At 40.2% G+C, this 24,181-nt stretch overlaps 1 protein-coding gene across 1 annotated transcript in view; it reads right to left on the bottom strand.

Annotated features, from left to right (window-relative positions):
- The window catches only part of LOC109397556 (protein amalgam), a 295,277-nt gene that overhangs the window by 120,874 nt on the left and 150,222 nt on the right, over window positions 1-24,181 (bottom strand). Inside the window, exons 4-5 of the mRNA XM_062850781.1 lie at window positions 1,442-1,627; window positions 700-904 (exon numbers count right to left, since the gene is read on the bottom strand). Coding sequence (XP_062706765.1) covers window positions 700-904; window positions 1,442-1,627 — 391 coding nt within the window. The remainder of the gene's footprint in view (window positions 1-699; window positions 905-1,441; window positions 1,628-24,181) is intronic.

Genomic DNA, 24,181 nt, shown 5'->3' with positions numbered 1-24,181 from the left:
TCGATTGGTATACAAGACTTGACCCCTCCGGAGGCTCTATCAAATTTTCGTTTTTGGAGTGAACATATAGCCTTTCGGTACACCTTGGTGCACGAGAAAGGCAAAAACTTCAAGAAGAAATATACACAGCAAAACCCTAAGTAGAACTAAAGTATTCTCTAGAAAATTTCTGGTGGATAGCTTCTAAAAACTACGAAAGAAAAATCCACCGTTGGAAGTTTGAATTTGTATGAAACCCAATAGGAGCTTTTGCAGGAATATGCCATGGTTGTTCTGCAGAGTTATTATAAGGATTTCTGCTTTAATTTTTTTTTTTCGGAATACCTGAAGAAAACAGTGGGTGGATTTAAAAAAAAAAATCACTGATTAGATACATACATTAAAAATGTGTTGCAATAAAAATCCTGAATGAATTACTGCAAGAAAAATAGAACTTACGAAACATCCTACTGAAGGACGCTACTAATTTCAGGTTATGTGTAATATTTTTATTATAACAAATGCAGAGAAAGATTCAATCAAAAATATTGTGGTAATCATTACCCAAAAAAAAAAACTCGCAAAAAAAATTTTTGAAAAGATCTCTTTGAATTTTTTATGTTTCTGTACAGTGTATTTGAAATTCCAAGGTAGCCATATCATTATAAAAAGCAGTTCACAATTTCCAAAAATTTTACATTTAGAACCAATAAAACTCACCTTGTTTCTCTCGCCCTTCCGTTCGCACCACAATGTCCTTTCCATCCTCCCGGCGCCACTGGACATTCGGCAGTGGAACTCCGACCGCTTGGCACAATAGTTGAATGTTGCCGTTTTCGTTGGCAACGCCTTCCTCGAGCGAGGCACTGTTCGGATCATTACTGTTGAGGATATCCGGTGGGACGACAACTTCGAGGTTTCCGGACTGTTGAGAGAAAGAAACGTAGAAATTTTGTAACCATCAATGCGATTTTCACTGGAAACGTATTATCTTTGAAGAACACGCTGCCCGGTTTGTTCAATGGCTGCTAGTAACAATATCTAAGGCACGTCCCCGAATTAACGAGCTTCGAATCGCGAAAAGCTTTTCCGTGCCACTTTTGGGTGGGAAAAATTTCCACATCAAATGTCATATTATCAACAATACCAGACACCTCTACGTGCTCGGAATTTCAATTCTCCTTCTCTCTATGATATACTGACACGTTATCGCGGAAAGTACATCGCACATGTTTGAGGGAGTGTGGGATAAAATGACCCTTTGTTAAACTGGACAGTCTATCCAATTAGTTTTTAGATGTTTTTACATCTTGGAGTAGAAAACTCCATGAACCTATTAGAAAAAATCAAACTTTCGTTCCATCCAACCTGCCCATTCGATCCCATTTCACCATCCTATTGAGGAAAAAGTAGACAGGCAACGGTCAAAAAAAAAAAAGTTCCGAAACGAATGTCCACCCACCTGATGCCGCATCGGGTCCGTGTTGACTTGGCACATGTAACTTCCCGAGTCGTTGAGCTGAACGTGCGAGATGTGCAGCTTCCAGGTATTGTGTCCGTTGTGCGTGACCGACAGCCGCTGATTCAGGGCCACCATGTGAGTGTGAATGGCCAGAATTGCTTTCGTGTCGGATTTTATCCATGCTACCTGCAGAAAAAAAAACCAGAGAGAGAGAAAAGCACAACGTAACATGAATAAAATCATGAGATACACTTCCATTCACTTATCGTCACCACCGGCAGCTGTTCGAATTCACAAAAATGTAGAGAGGCATGTCAGGATATGCGAAAAAAGTAGGTGAAATTGTCGACACAGGACAATGGCGGAAGTAATGATTGTAACGATGGAATATTTATTTCGGGTATGACCAAAACTGCTGGCCTGTGATTTCGAAGTTCAAAAAGGCTTGCTACAGAAATTGGTGGCAATTATAATCATTGTTTTATTGTTCTAGATTTTCCTTTCTCTTACCGTGTAGCAACGGGCGGATTCACAAACCGACCACGGATGGACACAACTTTCCCTGCAATAATTTCTGATAATTGTTTGACAGTGGCAAGTTAACGTTTTGACCAGGATGCTGCAATTCTGCTGGGACAGATTGGAAAGCTACTTCACCACCATTGGAGAGAAAACAATCTGAAGCTTTATCGAACTCTTCGATACTGGCATATTTCTCAAGGTCAACTAAATCATGTCATGTCATGTCATCATGCAGTTCGAGCTAAGTCATCATCTCTCACTCTCTTCTTGGCGTAACGTCCTCATTGGGACAAAGCCTGCTTCTCAGCTTAGTGTTCTATGACCACTTCCACAGTTTTTAACTGAGAGCTTCCTCTGCCAATAACCATTTTGCATGTGAATATCGTGTGGCAGGCACGAAGATACTGTATGCCCAAGGAAGTCAAAGAAATTTCCTTTACGAAAAGATTCTGGACCGACCGGGAATCGAACCCGTCACCTTCAGCATGGTCATGCTGAATACCCGTGCGTTTACCGCCTCGGCTATATGGGCCCTAAGTCATCATCCACTATCCATAAACTACGTAGACATATGTTTGGCTATGGGCACCCATTTCGCCTCGTACATTTTTAGTCATATATATATATATATATATATATATATATATATATATATATATATATATATATATATATATATATATATATATATATATATATATATATATATATATATATATATATATATATATATATATATATACAGGGTGTTAGGTTCCTGAGTGCAAACTTTTTAAAGGGTGTTAGAGGACCATAAATAGAGCAAAAAATTGTTCTACGCATATGGTTAAATCTTAACCGTTACGTAGTTATTGAACTTCCCATGTGTTTGACTCTTACTGCCTTAACTGGCTATAACATAAAAATGGTTAAACTTATCGAAGTTTTTTGACCCATATTCGAAAGATTATTGAATTTTCTATCAAATGGCATCTTGGAATCGATTGGTTTAGTTAAATAACTAAATTTTCTAAAGCAAATAGCTCAAAAGTAGTGTGTTTTAAATCATTTTTGTCAATTATCTTTGAAAACTGCGTAGTAAATCAAAATTCTTTCTTCGGCAAAGTTGTGGCCCATGCTCCACTCTACAATTCGTTCTTTGACATCAAACTTTTATCTCTTATCGTTTTGTTCCAATTTCGATTTTAACATCGCATTTCAGATCATAAATTTGCAACTGTCATGGAATGCACTTTTTTGCGCATTGTGCCGCACATTTAAATCAAAATTGCAAGAAAATGATAAGAGCTAGACGTTTGGTGTCAAAGAACCAATTGTAGAGTGTAACAGGGACCACAACTTTGTCGAGGAAAGAATTTTAATTTATTACGCATGTTTCAAAGATAATTGACAAAAACCAATAAAAATACACTATTTTCAGCTATTTTGCTCTAGAAAACTTAGCTATTTAACTAAACCAATCGATTCAAAGATGCCATTTGATAGAAAATTCAATAATCTTTCGAATAAGGGTAAACAAACTTCGAAAAGTTTGACCATTTTCAAGTTATTGTCAGTTAAGGCAATAAGAGTCAAAAACATGGGAAGTTCAATAACTACGTAACGGTTGAGATTTGGCCATATGCGTAGAACAATTTTTTTCACCATTTATGGTCCTCTATCACCCTTTAAAAAGTTTGCACTCAGGAACCTAACACCCTGTATATATATATATATTTTTTTTTTTTAATTGCATGGATCGTAGACTTTGGCCAGACCACCACTCTGCCTGAACTAACTGGTGGCCAACTTTCTATCGGCGAGAGTTGATCCAGCGCCATCGTTCAAGAACATCACCCTCAGTCAACTATTACGATCCATTCTTGGTGAACTACCCCAGTTATTCATCAAGGCCAGTAGAAGTGCAACGAAGCGATTTCTGTCTGCCTGGTAGTCAAAACCGTCCAACTGGAGCTGGTGATGGATCCAACCACTACTGAAGCATTCCTAGCAGTGCTAAAACGATTCACAGCTCGTCGCGGCAAGCCTCAACTAATGATGTCCGTCAACGTAACGACATTCGTCACGGCAGAACGCGAGCTCACCGAGCTGCACCGCCTCTTCCATGATCATAAATTTCATGATAGGTTCACCAAAGATTTGAGTTCCGATGGAATTAAGACTCGGTTCATGAATTCCTCTGATAATACTTCCTCCTCCCAAATGTTAGTAATGATCCAGTTCCAATACAACTCGCTGGAAGAATTTCTCCAGATATTCTTGAAATAATTAAAAAAATCTTGAGGTAATCCTGGAGAAGTTCTTGGGAACATCACTGAAAAGATAATTGAAGAACTTCTGAGATTTCTGAAGGAACTCCTGAATGAATTTTTGAAGAGAACCTGAGAGGAATTTCTGATGAAATCACTTGAGGAATTCCTGGAGCAATCCTTGGGAGAATTCCCGGAACAATCTCTAGAAGACTTCTTGGATAAATCCCTGAGGAAACACCTAAATGATACCTGGAGCAATTCCTACAGGAATGTCTGGAGGAATTCCCGGAGCAATCCCTGGAAGAATTTCTGAAGGTATACCTGGAGGAATTCCTGTATATGGGAGGAATACCTGAAGAAAATTTCTGAAGAGATCTCATGAGGAAATCATGTAGAAATCTCCAGAGCAATTCGGGGAGGAATTGCTGGAGAAATTTCTGAAAAAAAGTCCTTGAGAAATTTTAGGTGGATTTCCTGGGAAAACCTTTGGAGGAATGTCTGGAGGATTCCCTGGAGAAATTCGTATAAAAATCCCTGGAGCAATTCCTGGAGGAATGTCTGGAGGAATGTCTGGAGGAATGTCTGGAGGAATCCCTGATAAAAATTCTGAAAGTATTCCTGGAGAATTTCCTGGAAGAATCTCTGAAAAAATCGCTAGCCTAAAAGATTTCCTGGAAAAATTCCTGGAGGACTTCCTGATGAAATTCCTAGGGAAGTATCTGAAGAGGTTCCTAGATAAAATCCTGGAGGAATGCCTGGAGAAATTCCAAGAGGTATTTCTGAGGGAATTGCTGGAGGAATCTCTAGAGGAATTCTTGAAAGAATTATTGGATGAATTTTAAGAGGAATCTCCAGAGGAATTCTGGGAGATTATTATTTCTGTTATTTTTTAGCCATTCCTGGAGGAATTTGTAGCGGAATTTCTGGAGGAATGCCAGGATAAATTCTCGAAGGAGTTCCTGAGGAAATCCATGAGGGAATCCTTGAAGAAATTTGTGGAGAAATCTCTGGAGGAATCTGGAGGAATTCCTGGAGGAATACCCGAAGGAATCCCTGAAAAATCATTGAAGGTATTCCTGGAGAATTTCCTGGGAGAATCCTTGGAGGAACTTCAGGAGGATTTCCTTGAGTAATCTTCGAAAGATTTCCTGGGAAAATACCTAGAAAAATTCGTGGAGGAATCTCTGTAGGAGTCTCCGAAAAATTCCTGATGGAATCTCAGGAGAAATTCCTGGAGAAATGCCTGGAGAAATGCCTAAAGGAATCCTTAAAGGAATTGCTGACAGTAATTTCTGAAGGATGTCCAGGAGCAATTCCTGGGATAATCGCTGGAGGAATTCCTGGTGAATTTCTTGCAGAAATTTCTGGATAAAATCATGAAGAAATGCCTGGAGTAATTCCAAGAAGTATTCCTGTGAGCAGGCTTGTCCTCACTGAGCGCATGAAAATTCGGCTCTTTGGATTTACACCATGAAGCACATTATAAATTTGTCATCTTTTGATCTTATCAGATAGAAGGATGTTGAAATATCCTAAATGTCATTTCGAACAGTCAAAAAAGAAATCGCTACGCAGAGCCGCACGGAGCGCGCAAAGAGATTTTTACCAGGGTGAAATTACTCCAGTTAATCTCAATTTGATCGGGCCGTGCGGCTTTGCGGTGCAGTTTTTTTGATAGTTCGATATGACATTTAGGAAATTTCAGCATCCTTCTATCTGATAAGATGAAAAAATCTAATATATGATGTGCTTGGTGGTGTAAATCCAAAGCGCAGAATTTTGAAGCGCTCAGTACGGACGAGCCTGCCTGAGAGAATTGCTGGAGGAATACATGATGAATTACTGGACGAATTTATAGAGGAATCTCCAGAAGAATTCTGGGAGATTTCTATTTCTATTATTTTTCTATTCAAGCTTGCTATTTGGTGAAAACATTCGCGAAATGATGCGATTCGCTTTCGACAACGAATACGTTTTCTCCCTTCCCCGCTTTATCAAACCAACCTCCCGTAAGAATAGCACACGAACCGACTCGACGCTGATCAACATTGTTGGCTGCTCCTTTTCACCGTTGAGCTGTTGCGTTCCAGCCAAGCCTGTCTTTTCATCGCTTTCGATGCTTTTCGATCAGCTTATCGCGAAGCATCGTAGGCAGGGAACGTTATTGGTGTGGTGTCGGTACATGCGAATTTTGCTGCTGTGTGCGTGTCGAGCGTTCGTGCCGTAGCTTCTGAAACCAACCCATTCGGTGTTTGTCGTCTATTCGGGTGAGCATGTGGCGGCACTGACAGATGTGTGCAAAATCGTTTGTGAGTTACATCATGTTCGTTTTACCACCTCTTTGCTTCTGGTCATCGCTGAGCAGTGTACAGTTCAATCGCAAGCGATAAAAATACAATTGATAAGTTGATTGAGCATTCGTGAGGTGATTATTTGCATCATTGTTTCTATTACTGGAAATGAGGAATTTCTTCTGGAATTTCTGGCGGAATTCCTGGAAAAATCCTCGAAGGAGTTCCCGAAGAAATCCATGGGGGAATCCTTGAAGAAGTTTGTGAAGCAATCCCTGGAAGAATCTGTAGAGGAATTCCTGGAGAAATGCCTGGAGGAATTCGTGAAATATTCTTTAAGGCATTCTCGAAAGAATGTCTGAAGAAATCCCTGGAGGACTTGTTGGAAGAATCTTTAGAGGAACTTCTAAAGAATTTCTTCAAGAGATCTTCGAAGGAAACCCGGAAAGGAAATTCGTGGATAAATCCCTGGTGGAATCCCTAAAGCAATTCGTGAATGAATCACCGCAGAAATTTCTGGAGATCCTTAAAAAAAATCTGGGAGTATTCCTGGAGAATTTCCTGAACAAATTTTTGAAAAAAATCTGAAGAAGTTGCTGACATAATTTCTGAAGAATGTCCAGGAGCAGTTCCTGGAAAAAATCCTAGAAAATTGCTGGAGAAATTCCTGTAAAAAATGTTTGGGTAATTCGTGGAGAATTTCCTGTAGGAGTTTCTGGAAAAAATCCTGGATAAAATTCTGGAGGAATCCCTAGAAATTAAAAAAAAAATGCTGAAGGAATTCCTGGAGGAATTCTTACAACTATTACTGGATGAATTTCTGGGAGAATCTCTAGAGGAGCTCTGGGAGAAATTTCTGAAAAAATTCCCCCTGAAGACATTTCTGCAGTAATTCATGGATAAATCCGTGAAGGAATTTCTGATAATAAAAATCCTCCAGGAATTCTGTGATATTCTACTGGGAGTATTCGGGAATTTCTCCTTGAATTCCATCTTGAAATCATCCAGAAATTTTTCCAGGAAATCAGCTTGAAACCTTCAAGAATTCTTACAGGTATTTCGCCTGGAGATCCTTAAACATTTTGATTTGAATTTCTCCAGGGATCTTTCCCGAAACTCCTTCAGGGCAATTCCTTAAGTGATTAATTCAGAGATTCATTAAGGATTTGCTTTGGATATTTCTTCAGAATTTCTTTCTGTAATTTCATCTGGAGTTCATTCAAGTGGTCCTGTAGAAGATCATTTAGAGTTTCCAGGAGATATTCCTTCAGGTATTCATCCAGGAAGTCCATTTTTCTATTCTCCAGTATTTTTCCAGGGATTCATCAAGGAATTTCTGCAGGTATCGCTTCGAGATTTATTCCAGAGATGTCTCCTAAAAATTGTGCAGGTATTCCTTCAAGATTTTATTCAAAGATTTCTTCAAAAGTGTTTTATCAGTTTTATCAGTGATTCCCCCAGCAGTTCCTTCAGGGATTCCTCCAGGAATTGTTTCAGGGTTTTCTGCTGAGATTTCTCCTTCAATTCTCTTGGAGTCTATTAAAGGATTTCTTCTGGAGTTCTTTGAGGAATTTCTCTATTAATTTCTCCAGGAATTCCTTATAGAACACAAAGTGGGATTTTGTCTGGAATTCCTCGATGTATTTCTTCATATATAAAAATTCAGTGGCATACGTGGGACCGCGCATAACTTGCAAACGGAGGGTCCGATTTGGGTCGTCAAAGTTTTGTTCTAATTAGTTTTCACCCAAGGAAGGTTTATGAGGCAAAAAACATGGACATACTGAGAGTTTTTGAAAATCGATTTTTCTTACTTTTTGAACGGGGACTTGGACTTGGCTAAGAACTTGAAACGTCAAAAATCGTAGTAGGCAAGACAAAGTTTGCCGGGGTCAGCTAGTTTCTTCATAAGTTAACTACATCATGGATTCCTCTGCGTATTTCCATAAGAATTCATCAGGAACTTAATGGGGATTTTTTCAAGAAATTTCTCCAGGGATTTTCCTGAAATTCTTTAAGAGATTTCTGCAGGAAGATTTTTCGAAATCTAATGCAGGGATTTTTTCTTAATTCTTTCAAGGATTTCTTCAAAAACTCCTTCAATGTTTTCTCCAGGAACTCCTTCGTGGATTTTTACAGGAGCTCCATCAGCAACTTCTTTTGGGATTCTTCCAGGAATTTTTTGATGGATTGTTCAAGGAATTCCTCCATAAATTTCTCCTGAATTCTTCGAGGGATTTCACCTGCAGTTCCTTGAGGATTTTTTTTCTCGAATTGCTTGAGAGACTCCTCCAGAAACTCTTTCTGAGATTCTCCATGAGTTTCTTCAACGATTCACCAGGAAGTATTTCAATAAAATCTCTAGGATTTTTTACATGGATTCCAGCTTGGGTTAGTTTTTCTTCCTGGAATTCTTTGAGAAATTTCTCCTGAAGTTTCTGGAAAAGTTTCTCCTGTAATTGCTAAGGAGATTTTTCCAGGAGTTCCTCCTTCATAGATTTTTTAAGGGAACCTTCGGAAATTCCTCCTGGATATTTCTTCAGGGATTTGTCCTGAAATCGCTGGAGTTATTTCTCCATAAATTTCTTCAAAGATTTGTAAAAATAGAATGAGGCTTTTTCTTGAAGCCCCTTGAGCGATTTCTACTGTAATTCCATGAGGGATCCCTGAAGGAACTCCTTCATGGATTTCTACAGGAGTTTCTTTTATGATTGATTCAAGAAGTTTTTCATGGATTTCTCCTAGAGTTTCTCTTTGAAATGCTTCAGGAATTTCTTCAGGAATTCTTCCAAGAAATCCGTCAAGGGTTTTTTTTAGGGATTCCAACACGAATTTGTACCTCCATACAGGTCCGTGCACAGAAAAGGCGACAAAAGAGGGGGTTTTCCTCATTTTAACCAAGAGCGGAGGGCGCCTAGTGTGTGGAATTTTGGCAATGGGAGGGGTTTAACCCCCGAAACCCCTCCTTTGTGCATGGGCTTGCCCCCCAGAGATTTTCCCAGGTAGTTTGTGGAGTTTCTTCTAAAATGCTTAAGATTTTACCAGGAACTTCTTCAAGGATTCCTTCAGCAACTCCTTCAGGGATCCTGCAGAATAGCATACTGGGATTTCTATAGGAACCCATTCGGGGAATTTCATCTTGAAAATCACCACCTATTTCCTTCAGGTTTCCTTTAGGAATTCCGTCAGAGAGATTTCCTGGATTTCATTCAAGGGTTCCTTAAGATGTTTCTTCAGGGACTCTTTCTTCAATACCTTAAGAGAGTTTCCCTGGTTTTCTTTGAGGATTTTTGTCTGGAATTGCTGGAGAATTTTTTTTCCAGGAACACCTGCAGATGCTCTGGTACTTTGGGAATTTATTCACAAATTTTTCAAAGAATTCACTCCAGGAACTTCTTCAGAGGTTTCTCCAAGATTTTTTCCATGATCTACTTCAGAATTTCGTCATAAATTTCATCATACGATTCATCAACTGAAATATAATTTATGATTTCTCTAGGAGTTGCACAAGAGGCTTCTTCTGGAGTTACTTCTGTGATTCCTCTGGGAGTTCCTTATGTGGTGTCTCCTGAAGTTCTGTCAGTGATCAAGGAGTTTTCCCAGAGATTCTCTCAGAAACTCCTTCAGGGATTCTTGCAGGAGTCCCTTCAGGGATTGATATGGTGCCATAATAGAAGTTGCTCTACGTACTAAACTCTTAAATTCTTACCTGTGTGATTCGTCCACGTAGAAGTGAGATAGAAATTTACCTTTTTCATAAATAAAGACAGAGTATTCTTCTTCTTCTTCTTCTTTTTATGGCGCGATGTTTGCATTGGAACTTGGCCTGCCTCGCTTCAACTTAGTTTTTTTTTAGCACTTCCACAGTTATTAATTGAAGGGCTTTCTTTACCTGCCATTGCATGAATTTGTACATTGTGTGGCAAGTACAATGATACGCTATGCCCAGGGAGTCGAGAAAATTTTCCCAACCGGAACGGGAATCAAGCCCGCCGTCTCCGGATTGACGATCCATAGCCTTAACCACTAGGCTAACTGGAGACCCCAATAGAGTATTGGTGTCTTCTGGAAAAGGTGTAGAAAATGTATAGTAGGAATGTGTGCCGTACCAACTATTACCTTATTTGCTCAATTTAAAGAGTTATGTGTCAGCTTTTGCAAACAGCCTCTAAAATAGTTTTTTCGTTAATACTTTCTTCATGGATTCCAAGGAATTTAATTTAATTAATTGTTGTATGTAGTTGTTTTTTTAGATGAAAGAAACCTCTTCTTGACTGAATACAATCTGCATCTTAAAAAATCTAAAAATAATTCATGGAGGAGCCTTTGGATAAACCATGGAGGAATTTCAGAAGGGTTCCTAGGATCCCTACCAAAATTGTTTCTAAAGCAATTACAGATAAGATTCCTCTTAAAATTTCTGCTGTGATTTTTCCAGAGGTTACTGCAAAATTTCTTTCAGGAATCCTCCAGATTTTTTTTTATTTTCTTAGAATTTTTTTTTTCGGAATTCCACTTGAGATTCATTCAGAAATTATTTCTGGGAATACTGTTAGTATTTAAAAAAATATATTGGGGAAATCCTCCAGGAAGTCTTGTTGGGGTTTTCCGGCAATCCTAGCTAGGAAGCCTCCAAGATTTCTCGAATGACTTTCAAGAGTATTTAATGGACAAATCCTAGCTGGCGGTTCTTTGACAATAGGTAGTAGGTCAAAAGGTCGAAATATGAAAAAAAAAAACTAGGACAAAAGGTCGAAATTGCAAGTGGTCGAAAGGTTGAAAGGTCAAAATGAACATATAACTAGGACAAAAGGTCGAAAGGTCGGTGGGTCAAAAAGTCAAAAGGTTGTAATAGAAAAATAACTAGGACAGTTAGAAAGGGCAAAAGCTCAAAGGCTGTAGTTAGTGATACAACAGAAAGAACCAGGATTCATGAGGTTCGAGAAGTGGATTCCAAATTCATTCAAGTACCTGCAGCGCAATGATGTTTGCCATAAATATTTTTCGTCAGTCTTAATCATTTGAATGCCAGGGCTTGTGGCGCAATTGGTCACACGTTTGCTTCATAAGCAGATGGTCATTGGTTCGATCCCAGCCCCGGCACTTTCGTCAGTTGCTTTTTCACCCTGAGAGCAGCTGACACTGACCCTCTTCTGAGCCCATGACTCAAATGGACCTGGATACTTGGACATCGGCAAACGGCAACCCATAATGGACCCCCAATCAAACTGGAAAAAGGAAACACCAACAGCCACACATCAACATCCTCGTGCTCATCATTCCACCATGATAGGGTAGAATGTGAAAGCACCGCAACGGCACCCAGTTCGATATAGTAGAACTAATTTTACTAATGGAATACATTTAGGCGCTGTACAAAGTGTAAGTACAGCTTCCAATTGGGATTGCTCACGCAGTGCCCTAATTAAAATAAAATCATTTGAATACAATTTGGTTATTCCATCCAAATGATCAAAACGAATAGAAACATTATGCATGAAAATCAAGACATCAATTTTTAATAAGTACATTGAACTAGAGATTGATAAAAAAGCAACGTTGATCTCTTTTTTATATTCTCCAACCACTCAACCTAATTACAGATCTTTTGTCCACTAGGGCACTACGTGAGCGATTCCAATTGGCAGTTGCACTTACACTTTGTACAGCGCCTAAATACATTCTATTCTAATTCTACTATATCGAACTGGTAGGCTACCCAGCTACCACAAAGTTTTATATGATGTTGAATAAGATGCTAAAGTGGAGGCCATATGCATTAGGCCTGTCCAGCTTTTCAACAATGTTCTCTGATTCTCAAGTCCACCCCCATATTTTTATTGGCGTCCTAAAAGAAGTAACTGGTCAAAATTTCAGCCAAACCCATTGAAATTAAGAGGTGCATCAAATCAATTTTGTGTTTTTCGACTATATTTGAACTTCATAAAATCATAACTACACTAAAACTTGTCAAAACTTAATTCTTTTGGAAGAAATTGAAAGCTATACTTGTTTGCTATAACTTCTCCGAAGAACGTGTGCCAATCAAATTGAAGGAAACATGTGTAATTATCACATCTGTAATCAGAAACCCTTGAAAAGCTGATTTTTTGATAGATTTCGTTCTGTAACACCCTAATATACGTAATAAGTTGGATTTTTCTAAACGGCATCAAATTCTCCAATGTTTTTTTTTATTTATTTGCTTCTTTGACACAAATGCTGTAGGAGTTGAGCAAAAATTACTAAAATTCGTCAAAGCCAAATGTGGCCTAAAAACTAGCTTTTCGGGTGCAATCACGCTTTAGCGCGCAAAAATAGGCATCGCGTCAGCGCTGATATGATAGCCAACACCTGTCATCACGCTTGTTTGTTATCACCCGTGGTAGGGGGTAGCCAAGGAAAACTACAAGGAAGCAAAGCTAAATACTACGTTCAGTACAATTTCGCGCCACAGCGTGATTGCCTCCAAAAAGCTAGTTTTTAGGCCACATTTGGCTTTCCCGAATTTTAATATTTTTTGCTCAACTCCTACAGCACCGGTGTCGAAGAAGCAAAAAACCAAAAAACAGGAGAGAATATGATGCCGTTTTAAAAAATCAAACTTATTACGTATATTAGGGTGTTCCAGAACAAAATCTATCAAAAAATCAACTTTTTAAGGTTTTTCTGATTACAAATGTGATAATTACAAATGTTTCATTCAATTTTATTGGCACACGTTGTTCGGAGGAATTGTAGCAAACAAGTATAGCTTTCAGTTTCTGCCGAAAGAATTAAGTTTTGAAATGTTTTAGTGTAGTTATGATTTTTTGAAGTTCAAATATAGTCGAAAATCACAAAATTGATTTGATGCACCTCCAAATTTCAATGGATTTGGCTGAAATTTTGACCAGTTACTTCTTTCAGGATGCCAATCAAAATATGGACATTGTTGAAAAGGTGGACAGGCCTAATATGCATACATGCTGTTCAACATCATATGCGATCATGTATTGACTGGGTATATGCTGCTATCAATTTCTACCTTGCCCATGGTAGAATGATAAGCACGAGGATGTTGAAGTGTGGCTCTTGTTAATTTTCCAGTCCGATTGGGGTTCCATTATAAGTTGGCGTTAGCCGATATCGAAGTTTTCATATGCACAACATATGCTCGGAAGAGGGATTGGTGTCATCCGACTTTGAAGGGGAAGGGGGGGGGGGTTGTTTGTTTGAACAACTAACAGAAAATTACAAGTGTCGGAGCTGGGATCGAAACCATGACCATCCACTTATGAAGTAAACGTGTAACTACTACGCCACGGGCCCCGGCATTTTAGTAGATCTTTGAGGGAGTCCTCTTTAGAAATTTAGATATGCAATAAATTCATTATAACTGCTGTGATAGTATAACTCGAAAGAACGACCTATTTTAAAAGAAAGCAAAATATTATGAGCAATTGCATTATAAGTAAGTTCGCAAGAAAAATGCCAAGAAGCATTACTAGAAAGAACAGTCTATTTTTCAAAGATGGCAAAATTATATGGAAAACGGTCATGATAATCACGCATATAGTCGTAAATATGTTACTCTAAAGAACTGCTGTTGTTCAAGAGGATGATATATGTTCTACAATAAACTAGTACCAGTTATTACACAAAGTCAAAACTGAAAGATAGATTCCCGTTCCGGACGTTAAATGCTGTCGGATTCCTGGGTATAATGTAACATTGTGTAAGTTAACGCAATGGCAGGCAAAGAACGCCCTCATTTTATAACTGTGGAAGTACTAAAGATCACTAAGTTGGAAAGATGCAGGTCAAGCTGCAATGATAACGTTAAGTAAGAAAGAAGATGATTAGAAGGATTTAAGATCATTTCAGGTCGTATTTTTTCTTTCTACCTTTCGACCTTTTGACCACTTGTCGATTCGACCTTTTGTTTTATTTATTTTTTTTTATTTCGACCTTCTGACCCTTCGAACTTTTGACCTCTCGACCTTTTGACCTTCGACCTTTTGACCTTCGACCTTACTGGAAATGCTTGAGAAATCGTTCAGAAATTGTTCTCTCGACCCTCCAAGGGATATCTTCCTGCGTAAATTCCTCTGAGAATTTTTCCAAGAACGCCACTGGCATTCAAGCAAAAGTTCTTTCTGTGATTTCTGCAGGGATTTATCAAAGGGTTCCTGCAGAAATTCCTCTTCCCCAAGAATGCCTGCTAATATTCCTCTAGGAGTTCCTCTGAGATAACTACTTAAAAATCTTCATGGGATTCCTCCAGTAATTCCAGATGTTATACCTTCATGAATTTCTTTTGTATATAACCATTAGTTTACATGCTATATCGCATCAAGCCGTTTTACAGATTGTGGTAAACACCATATGGCATATAAAATTTGCAACAATCCTATATATTAACCCTTGAGGACGCGCGTCATTGGAAGCCTTAAAATCCACCTCCTTTGCGCTTTGTCTAACAAGCGAAGTTATTCTGTTAGTGTTGTACTTGCTACAACGGAGTACGTCCGGAAAACTTAGAGATAAACAAGATATTAAAATCATTTTTAAATAATCTCATTCAAAATGACAAATACACCGGTGAAAAAAAAAAATAACTTATTGATCCTGTACGTTACCAGATTTAAGTACATTTTTCCCTCTACAATAGGCAACGCTATCCACAATAAACCAGAATGATAATCAGAACACCACCCGGCCATTTGTTAAGCACGACGCGACGCTCATCGACCATGAAAACTCCATTAACGCTGGGCTGACAAAAAAAGCGTGCACAATTTTCAATCCCTGATAGCCGGCTGACATGCAAAAACTTAAACGCTGAGGAATTTATTATTTTCGTCCACGATCTGCTCGCAACAACCGCAAAGTTGAACATCACGATTCACCCTGGCTCGTGCTGTGCACCAAAAAATACGTTATTAATGATTTCATTTGGACCACGCAAGGACGAACTCCAAAAAAAAAAAAACTGCTTGCCTGTCCCTGCTGCTGCTGGCTGATGTGGCGTAGTCATCCTCCGAGCAAGTTTTGCCACGAGTCGGTCCCCCCAGTCAACTGTGGCACATTTTCAACTATACCCCCAACTAGCTCCACCCAGACCGGGAGAGAGAAAAATCGAAAACGCTTTTAATAAACTTCTAAAATCAATTTCGAGCCGATCGAAAGCGAGATACCAACAGTAGCAGCACCAGCAGCACCGAAAGAAGCCAGAAAGCCTTGAGTCACGCAGTTGACCTGGTGTGTGGGTGACTGACTAGGACTACGGCTAGCTACGCTACGATGGTGACCGCAGCAGTTGCAGGCAAGAAGTGGGCCTTCGGCAGGGTGAGGATCAATTGAAAAATTCATCTGGCGTGACTAGGTCAAAAACGGGATAACATTGAACATGTTCTTGAAACACTCGGACGCAATCAAGTGGCTTTTTGTTGAGTATGGACGGAGTGGGGGAGGTAGTTGGGAAATATCGAGCGTGTTTGATATGCGAAATTCATTATTGCTGGGCCGGATTTAGCGATAATAAATAAATTTGCCGGAACTGAATAACCAACTTTAAAAAACACGGACACGTTCCAGTGATCTATTCGCTTTTTGAAGGAAGCACGACACTAGACAACGGACTAGCATGCAACGCCCAGTGGCACAGCCGAAAACTTTTCCTGACAGCTGCGGCAGGAATCGAACCCGCGCTCCTAGCACGATGCGACTAAATGCTTGGTGACACTAGCCGCACGACCACAAAGCCACTAACAGGATGATTCCCAAATTTTGCAATTTGACATACGTTAATCACAAAGTTCATTGATTTCCAATTTTTGTTTCAACATCAAATTCATGATAACACTGATTTACCATGAAAATACTCTGTTCGCAGCTGCAGCACTCCAACGTTGATCAGGCCCAACGGCCAGATAAACTGGCCAACCCATCGTACCTAGTCGTAAACTAGTAGTTGAATCACCAGATTGCTCTTGACTTCCTGAAGAACATTGCCGAAGACGTCACTTTTCTATCTGCTCTGGATCTCGAGATAGAGAAGTTTGAAACTTTACTTGACGACTAGCGCCACCTAGCGTCGAAATCACAAACTAATTGTTGAATCACCAGATAGTTCTTGACCTACTGTACAACTTTGCCGAAGGCATCATTTTTCCATATAAAGTAGATCTCGAGATATCGCATGTGATAACTTATGAGTGCTTCTACTGGCGAGTGTACATATCAACCACTTCTTCATAGCGCCTCTATCGGCCAAGTTGCCAACTAATTGGATGATAGTTGGCATTGCGAGGTAGATCTATTCTAGTACTACAACTTTGCCAAGGAAAGTAAGGCGCTATCTTCCCGAGCAGAAGGGAATAGCAACAGCATAACAAAATATGTTATTTTGGTAAAATATCTGAGTAGCGGGAAGAGTTATTTTCATGTTGTTAACATAACATATCATGTTATAAACTTGTCTGTCATAAGCGGCAAAATAACAAAAATCATAACAAAAAAATGTTCCTTGAAGACCAGTTAAATAACACGTTTTGTTGGTTTCAATAACAACTTAATAAAAGTGAATTTTTAAAATATTTCAATAACTGTTATGTTGGTTCGAGTGTCATTGGAGATCAGAAATAGTTTCGGCTTTGCAGTCTTGTTTTAGTGGAACAAACTATTTAATTTTGTCCGACGTTTCGACACCGGGTTCGGCCGAACTTGGTGTCGAAACGTCGGACAAAATTAAATAGTTTGTTCCACTAAAACAAGACTGCAAAGCCGAAACTATCTATTTCAATAACAAATTTTGAAATGAAGAAGTTATTGATAACAATCAAAAAACAAAATAAGTTATAATATAATATCATAATCGAAGTGGCCTCGATGCAGTGGAGAAGACTTATTTTTCTACATTTTTGTCCGAAATGTGTACATATTTCATCCTGGATTCAGCTGATACGAAACATAAAATAGCTAACACTCTATTGCACTTTCTATATACGCAATCGTACCCAACTGAAACTGAAAAAAACAACTATGCTTATCAAAGTGCTTCTGTTACAGTTAGAATGTAATGTCAAAAATAAGAGAAAGGGAAACTGGTGAGAACATAATATTTTCTCATCAGTTCCTCGCGAAATGCTGTGGAAAACGTCAATCTTTAATGGTTTAGTTTTGATTGCAAAGCTTGTTATTGTTGTGCTAACAATGATCAAATATTTGTATAGTCTCAATAACACAATAATAACTGAACTAATACTACCACAAAACATGTTATTAAAATGTAATTTAAAGAAAATATACCAATAGCACGATCATAATAAAATAATATTGTCCATGTTATGGAACGGTAATACCTCAATAAGTTAATAATAACAAACTAAGATATAAAAACAGATTTTGTGACTCCATTGTTATTATTTTGATATTCTCCTCTATACGCCTCTATACGCCTGAGATATTCGCTCAAACCCCCAATTAGGCGAAATCCCATAAGCTCTGTGATTCCCAGAACACGGATTCCCATTGCACCCCCGAACCAACCATGTAGTAGGAGTCTAGACTGTATTATTTACACTCCACGCCTTCTTGTGCCAACCAGATCAGTAGCGAACACCAACTTTGCAGAGCTGTTTTCCGGCATTCTTGCAGCATGGCCTGCCCACCGTATCCTTCCGGCTTTGGCCACCTTCTGGATGCTGAGTTCACCGTAGAGTACAGTGAACACGTCGTTCATCCTTCTCCGCCACACACCGTTCTCCTGTATAGTAGGCCCGACTTCCACTGATGATCTGCCTTCGTATTTTTCAAGATAAAACTGAATCAACGAAATTTTTCCATAATACACGGTTTGTGGCTGCCGCTCTCCATCCTTGGTCACGCCCGGTGCTCGCCAAGTCACGCTCCACCTGATCCGCCCATCGTGTTCTCTGCGTTCCACGCATTCTTGTGCCAACCGGATCTGTCACGAACACCAACTTTGCAGGGCTGTTATCCGGCATTCTTGCAACATGCCCGGCCCATCGTATCCTTCCGGCTTTGGCCACTTTCTGGATACTGGGTTCGCCGTAAAGTGCAGCGAGCTCGTGGTTTATCCTTCTCCGTCACACACCGTTCTCCTGCACACCACCAAAGATCGTCCTTAGCACGCGTCGCTCGACGACTCCAAGTGCTTGCAGGTCCTCCTCGAGCATGGTCCATATCTCGTGTCCGTAGAGGACCACCGGTCTTAGTAGCGTTTTGTACATGGTGTATTTGGTGCGTGGATGAATCTCTTTAGACCGCAGTTTTTTCTGGAGCCCGTCGTAGGCACGACTTCCGCTGATGATGCGCCTTCAAAACTCATGACTCACGTGGCTGTCAGTAAAGATCCAAGGTAGACGAATTCCTCCACCACCTCGAAGGTATCCCCGTCTATCGTAACATTACTACCCAGACGAATCCAGTAGTGGTCGGTTCCGCCCATTTACCAGCATGTACTTTGTTTTTGAGGCATTCACCACTAGTCCGACCTTTGCTGCTTCGCATTTCAGGTGGGTGTACAGCTCTGCCTCTATTCCAAATGATCTGGCGATAATGTCCATGTCGTTTGCAAAGCACACAAATTGACCTGATTTTTTGAAAATCGTTCCCCGGCTGTTGAGCCCGGCTAGTCGCATCACACCTTCCAGAGCGATGTTGAAGAGTAGACATGAGAGCCCGTCACCTTGTCGCAGTCCCCGGCGAGATACGAATGAACTGGATAGTTCACCCGAAACCCTTACGCAGTTTTGCATACCGTCCATCGTTGCTTTAATCAGTTTTTTCAACTTCCCAGGAAAGCCGTTTTCGTCCATGATTTTCCATAGCACTGCGCGGTCGATAAACAGGTGATGCGTTGGAACCTTGTATTCACGGCATTTCTGGACGAATTGTGTTCGGTGAAGATCTGGCCCGTTGTCGACCGGCCGTCTATAAATCTAGCTTGATAACATCCCACGAACTCATTCGTTTCAGGTGACAGACGATGGAAGATGAACTAGCGCTTTGTAGGAAGCATTCAAAATAGTGATCGCTCTGAAGTTCTTACATTCCAAATGGTCGCCTTTCATGTGAATGGGGCAGTTTACCCCTTCCTTCCACTCCTCCGGTAGCTGTTCGATTTACCAGATCCTGACTATCAGCTGGTGCAGACAGGTGACCAACTTTTATGGGCCCATCGTGATGAGTTTAGTTGCAATACCATCCTTACCAGCTGCTTTGTTAGTTTTGAGCAGATGAATGGCATCCTTAACTTCCCTCAGCGTGGGCGTTGGTTCATCCGTCCTCCGCTGCACTGGTGTCGTCGTTTCCTCCGTTGCCGTGGTCTCCCGTGCCTACGTTCTCCACGCCATTTAGGTGCTGATCGAAGTGCTGCTTCCACCTTTCAATCACCTCGCGTCCGTTCTAAAGAGGCCTCCGTCCTTATCCCTCCACATTTTGGGCTCGCGGCACGTTGTTCTATATATTCAGAGATTCTTTCAGGTAAGTATTCAGAAAGTCCTCTAGAAAATTCCCAAGAGATACTACTGGAAGTTCCTCCAGTGATTACACCAGAAGTTTCTCTAGCATTTTAAAACTCTTCCAGACGTACTGAAAATCTTTCTTATTTTTTTTAATTCTTTGGCGTATGCGCAAAGAATTCAGCCATGACTTTGTTTTTCTTTCCATAGAATTGCTTTCATAAATTTTTCCAGATAGTACTTTCCGTGATACGTTCTGGAAATCTAAGAGTTTTTGATGACGTAATACAAGTCGTTCAAAGGCGTGAACAAAACGACCTAGTACTCCACATTAATTTAATCACGTAAAAGGACGATAAGAACGACCTTACATGTTTACGTCCAAAATTGATGTTAACATAGTTAACTAGCCTGCCTTGAGAAATTGTAGGTATGCCGTGTTGAGATTAACTTCTGAAATTGTACCAGAAATCCCTCCCGAAAAATGTCAAGAATTTCTCATATGAATCTCCAAAGGTATATTTTAAGAGATGCCTTCAGACCATCTTCCAGGGATTTATCTTTTTGAATTCCTTCAGGAACTCTTTCATTAATTCTTCCAGTATTTTTGTGCAATTTTGGAAAGATCTTCTAAAAAACCCTTGCAGAAATATCTAAAACAATTCCTGCAGAAATCTCTGACAGAATCCTTGGAGTATTGCTGACGAAACCACTCCTTCTCCTCCTTTCAGTCCTGAGAACCCATGGTGGTGCTGAGGGCCGAATTGAAAGATCTCCATCTTGGGCGATTGCCAGCCATCGCCTTGAACTGCGGGAAGGTCAAATTTCTGTAGACTTTCTTTCTTTCCTTGTTGAGGTTGTGCCGCCATGAGCTTCTGGGTCTGCCTCTGCTGCGATGACCTGCTGGGTTCCAATCTAACGCTTGTTTGTAGATTTCGTTTCCGCCCCCTGTACACCAAGTTTCACTGGCGTACAGCAGCACAGATTTCACATTTCTTGAACTCGCACAGGCCATTTGGCTACCAAGATATTTAGAGTGGGTCATCGTTTATATGGAAAATTGAAAAATTCAGTGGTATCCCATCAGATCAAAGCTTTTTTGATCCCATTTCAGTACCCAAATAAGTGTGCAAAATTTGGGCAGGATCGCTTATGTCTACGTTTTGCGCATCGCGTTTGAAGTTTGTATGGAGTTTTACATGGGAAAACACACTTTTTGCATTTCTCTCATAATAAGCTCGAATTTGTCTGAAACCATGTTACCGATAAAAGAAAAACATAGCCTTGGGTGTCCTGAAAAACTTTGTCAAAGACCGCGACGTGATCTGATGCTTATGGAAAAAGTTATAGCGTTGGCATTGCTTGGCGAAACAGCATGATTTTGTTGCTATTCTTATTCCTTTACATGTTAAAACATAAACACATGCATGCGGTTCGTTGGTCATAACTATTTTCACAAGCATCGGATCACTTTGCGGTCTTCAACAAAGTTTTTTAGAACATCCTAGGCTATCATTTTACAGCATCGGTTGAAAAGATTCAGACAAACTTTTTCAACTTATGACAAAAATGTAAAAAGTATGTTTTCCCATACAAAATCCCATACAAATTTCAATTGCAATGCGCAAAGTGTAGACGCAACCGATCGTGCTCAAATTTTGCACAGATACTCAGGACCCGAAACGGAACCAAAAAAGCTTTGATCTGAGAAAACGGTTCCGAGACCCACGCTAATATATATGGTGACACAAGAGATAACAACATTCTCTACTGCTTGCCCAGGTACCGTAAACCTGGAAGGGTTTACATCCAACGATTTGGTATTGTTGACGTTGACGGTAAGACTTGCCGCCGAAGAGCGATGTGCAAGATCATCGAGCTTGCTCTGCATATCAGAGCACTGTTGAGCAAGGAGAGCAACGTCATCAGCTAATTCGAAGTCATTTAGGTGCTTCATGGTAATGGGCTGCATCAGCAACCCAAGACTTGGTTCACGATCAAAAACACCTATCAGGAACTCGTTGATTGCGATGAGGAACAGTAGCGGTGATAGGATACATCCTTGCCTCACTCCAACAACGACCCGGATGGGATCGGACAAGACATCGCTGTGCAGTACTCTGCACGAAAATGCCCTGTACTGTGCTTCAATGAGGCCGACGATTTTCTCAGGGACACCCTCATTGTATTGGTGAAATAGAAGGGAAATTGTCATATCATTCAATCTTAATATGGAAATAATGAAAAAATATTCGAAGGCACACGGTGAATGGAGCCCCCACGGTGAATGGCGCCTTGACGGTACCTTGATCCATACTCTACAAGTGCACGAAAACCGATTTTGAAAATATTGCTTCGTTATTTAATAAAAAATCTAAAACCGAAAAAATGAGAAAATGCTTCCGCCTTAAGGAAACTCTTGGATTCCTAAATAAACATTGAACCACTTGACAGCAGATAGTTGCATGAGGCAGTACAAGCATGAATTTCATTCAAATTCACAAATTATGCATGTAGATTCGATGACTTATGCTCAAAAAAGTTTTTAAGTAATCTTGAATAATAATCCTAACCCCCTCCCTCATCTCTCACTGCCGAACATGCCTTAAATTTCCGTCAACTCCACTCACTACTTCTTTCCTGTGAACCAACTTTATCCCTAATCTTAAGTATTCAAAAGAGGTGTGGATTCGTGGTCAAGTGGCTAGTGTCACCAAGCGTAAAGTCGCATCGTGCTGAGGAGCGTGGGCTCGATTCCCGCCGCAGCTGTCAGGAAACGTTTTCGGCTGTGCCACTGGGCGTTGCATGCTAGTCCATTGTCTAGTGTCGTGCATCCTTCAAAGAGCTATAAGCTCACTGGAAGCATTGAACGTGTCCGTGCGTTTAAAAATACTGTTCTGAACACAATCAAATTCCATTTAGAAAACAGAAGATATCTAAATTGGTTTAACTTGAATAGATTCCACCTAAATGGAGGTGCCAGTGTAGTAAGAACATAAGAAAATGTATTAATGACGGTAACTACGGCGAGGCCACTCAGAAAGCCATTTTTGTGGGAGATCAAAAAGAATGGATTCCGTGAGATTTTAGGAGGTTTCAGAGGATTTCAAGAGTATTCAAGAAGTGTTTCAGGGGGCCTCAGGAGGTTTTGAAGGGTCCCACAGGTTTTCAGGGAGTCTCAGTAGGCTGTAGGGAGTTCCAATTCTGCTTCAAGGGGTTTCAAGGAGTTTTTCGGGAGAGTATTTCAGTGCCATCTAAGAGGGTTTACACATGGGGTTACAGGTGTTTTATGAGGTTTCGGGGGTTATGGGTTGCTTCAGGATGATCAGGGGCGGTTCAGATCATTTCCTAAGATCTCCCTACGTATTCCTGAAGCACTCCTCTTCTCCTCTTCTTGGCGTAACGTCCTATCTGGGACAAAGCCTACTTATCAGCTTTGTGTTCAATGAGCACTTCCACAGTTTTTAACTGAGAGCTTCCTCTGCCAATGACCATTTTGCATGTGTATATCGTGTGGCAGGCACGAAGATACTCTATGCCCAACGAAGTCAAGAAAATTTCCCTTACGAAAAGATCCTGGACCGACCGGGAATCGAACCCGTCACCCTCAGGATGGTCATGCTGAATACCCGTGCGTTTACCGCCTCGGCTATATGGGCCCCTTAAGCACTCGCGATACTTTAATTGCTCTTGAAGGAGCTTCACTTCCACTAATACTAATATTGGTAATGCGCTAACCGCTCTTAAATTTCCCTAGAAGTCCTTAAAACGGCCTGTCAATCTGGGAAACGTGATATTCTCGGCCTTTGCAGTCTTAAAGGGCAGTTTTTTGCAGTTCATGATTTCTGACTCACCCTATTGCTTACAGAGGTTGCGTTCTCTTGTACATGTATAGTAATGCTCTACATCGGATAGTCTAGGTACATGGTTTTCGAGATGGCGCCCGTTGCGGCTGTGGACATTATAACATCTTAAATATGCCTATTTCGAAATAGGAAATATAAAAACAAAATACGAAATAGGCATGATACACAAACAACACACAACACACCACAACACAAAATTCCAGATGATCCAACACTAACACATACTCAAGCAAAAGTTAGCGAAAACAGCCACAAACTGTTTAGGTCAAAAGCGTAGGCGATAAAACAGTGCGATTATAGCATAGAACGCGAGCCAAAAAGCTAGATTTTTATAGCAAAA

This window comes from Aedes albopictus, chromosome 2 (genome assembly GCF_035046485.1).
Source record: "Aedes albopictus strain Foshan chromosome 2, AalbF5, whole genome shotgun sequence".
NCBI classification, from domain to species: Eukaryota; Metazoa; Arthropoda; class Insecta; order Diptera; family Culicidae; genus Aedes; species Aedes albopictus.
This window is presented reverse-complemented; position numbering and strand designations above follow the sequence as displayed.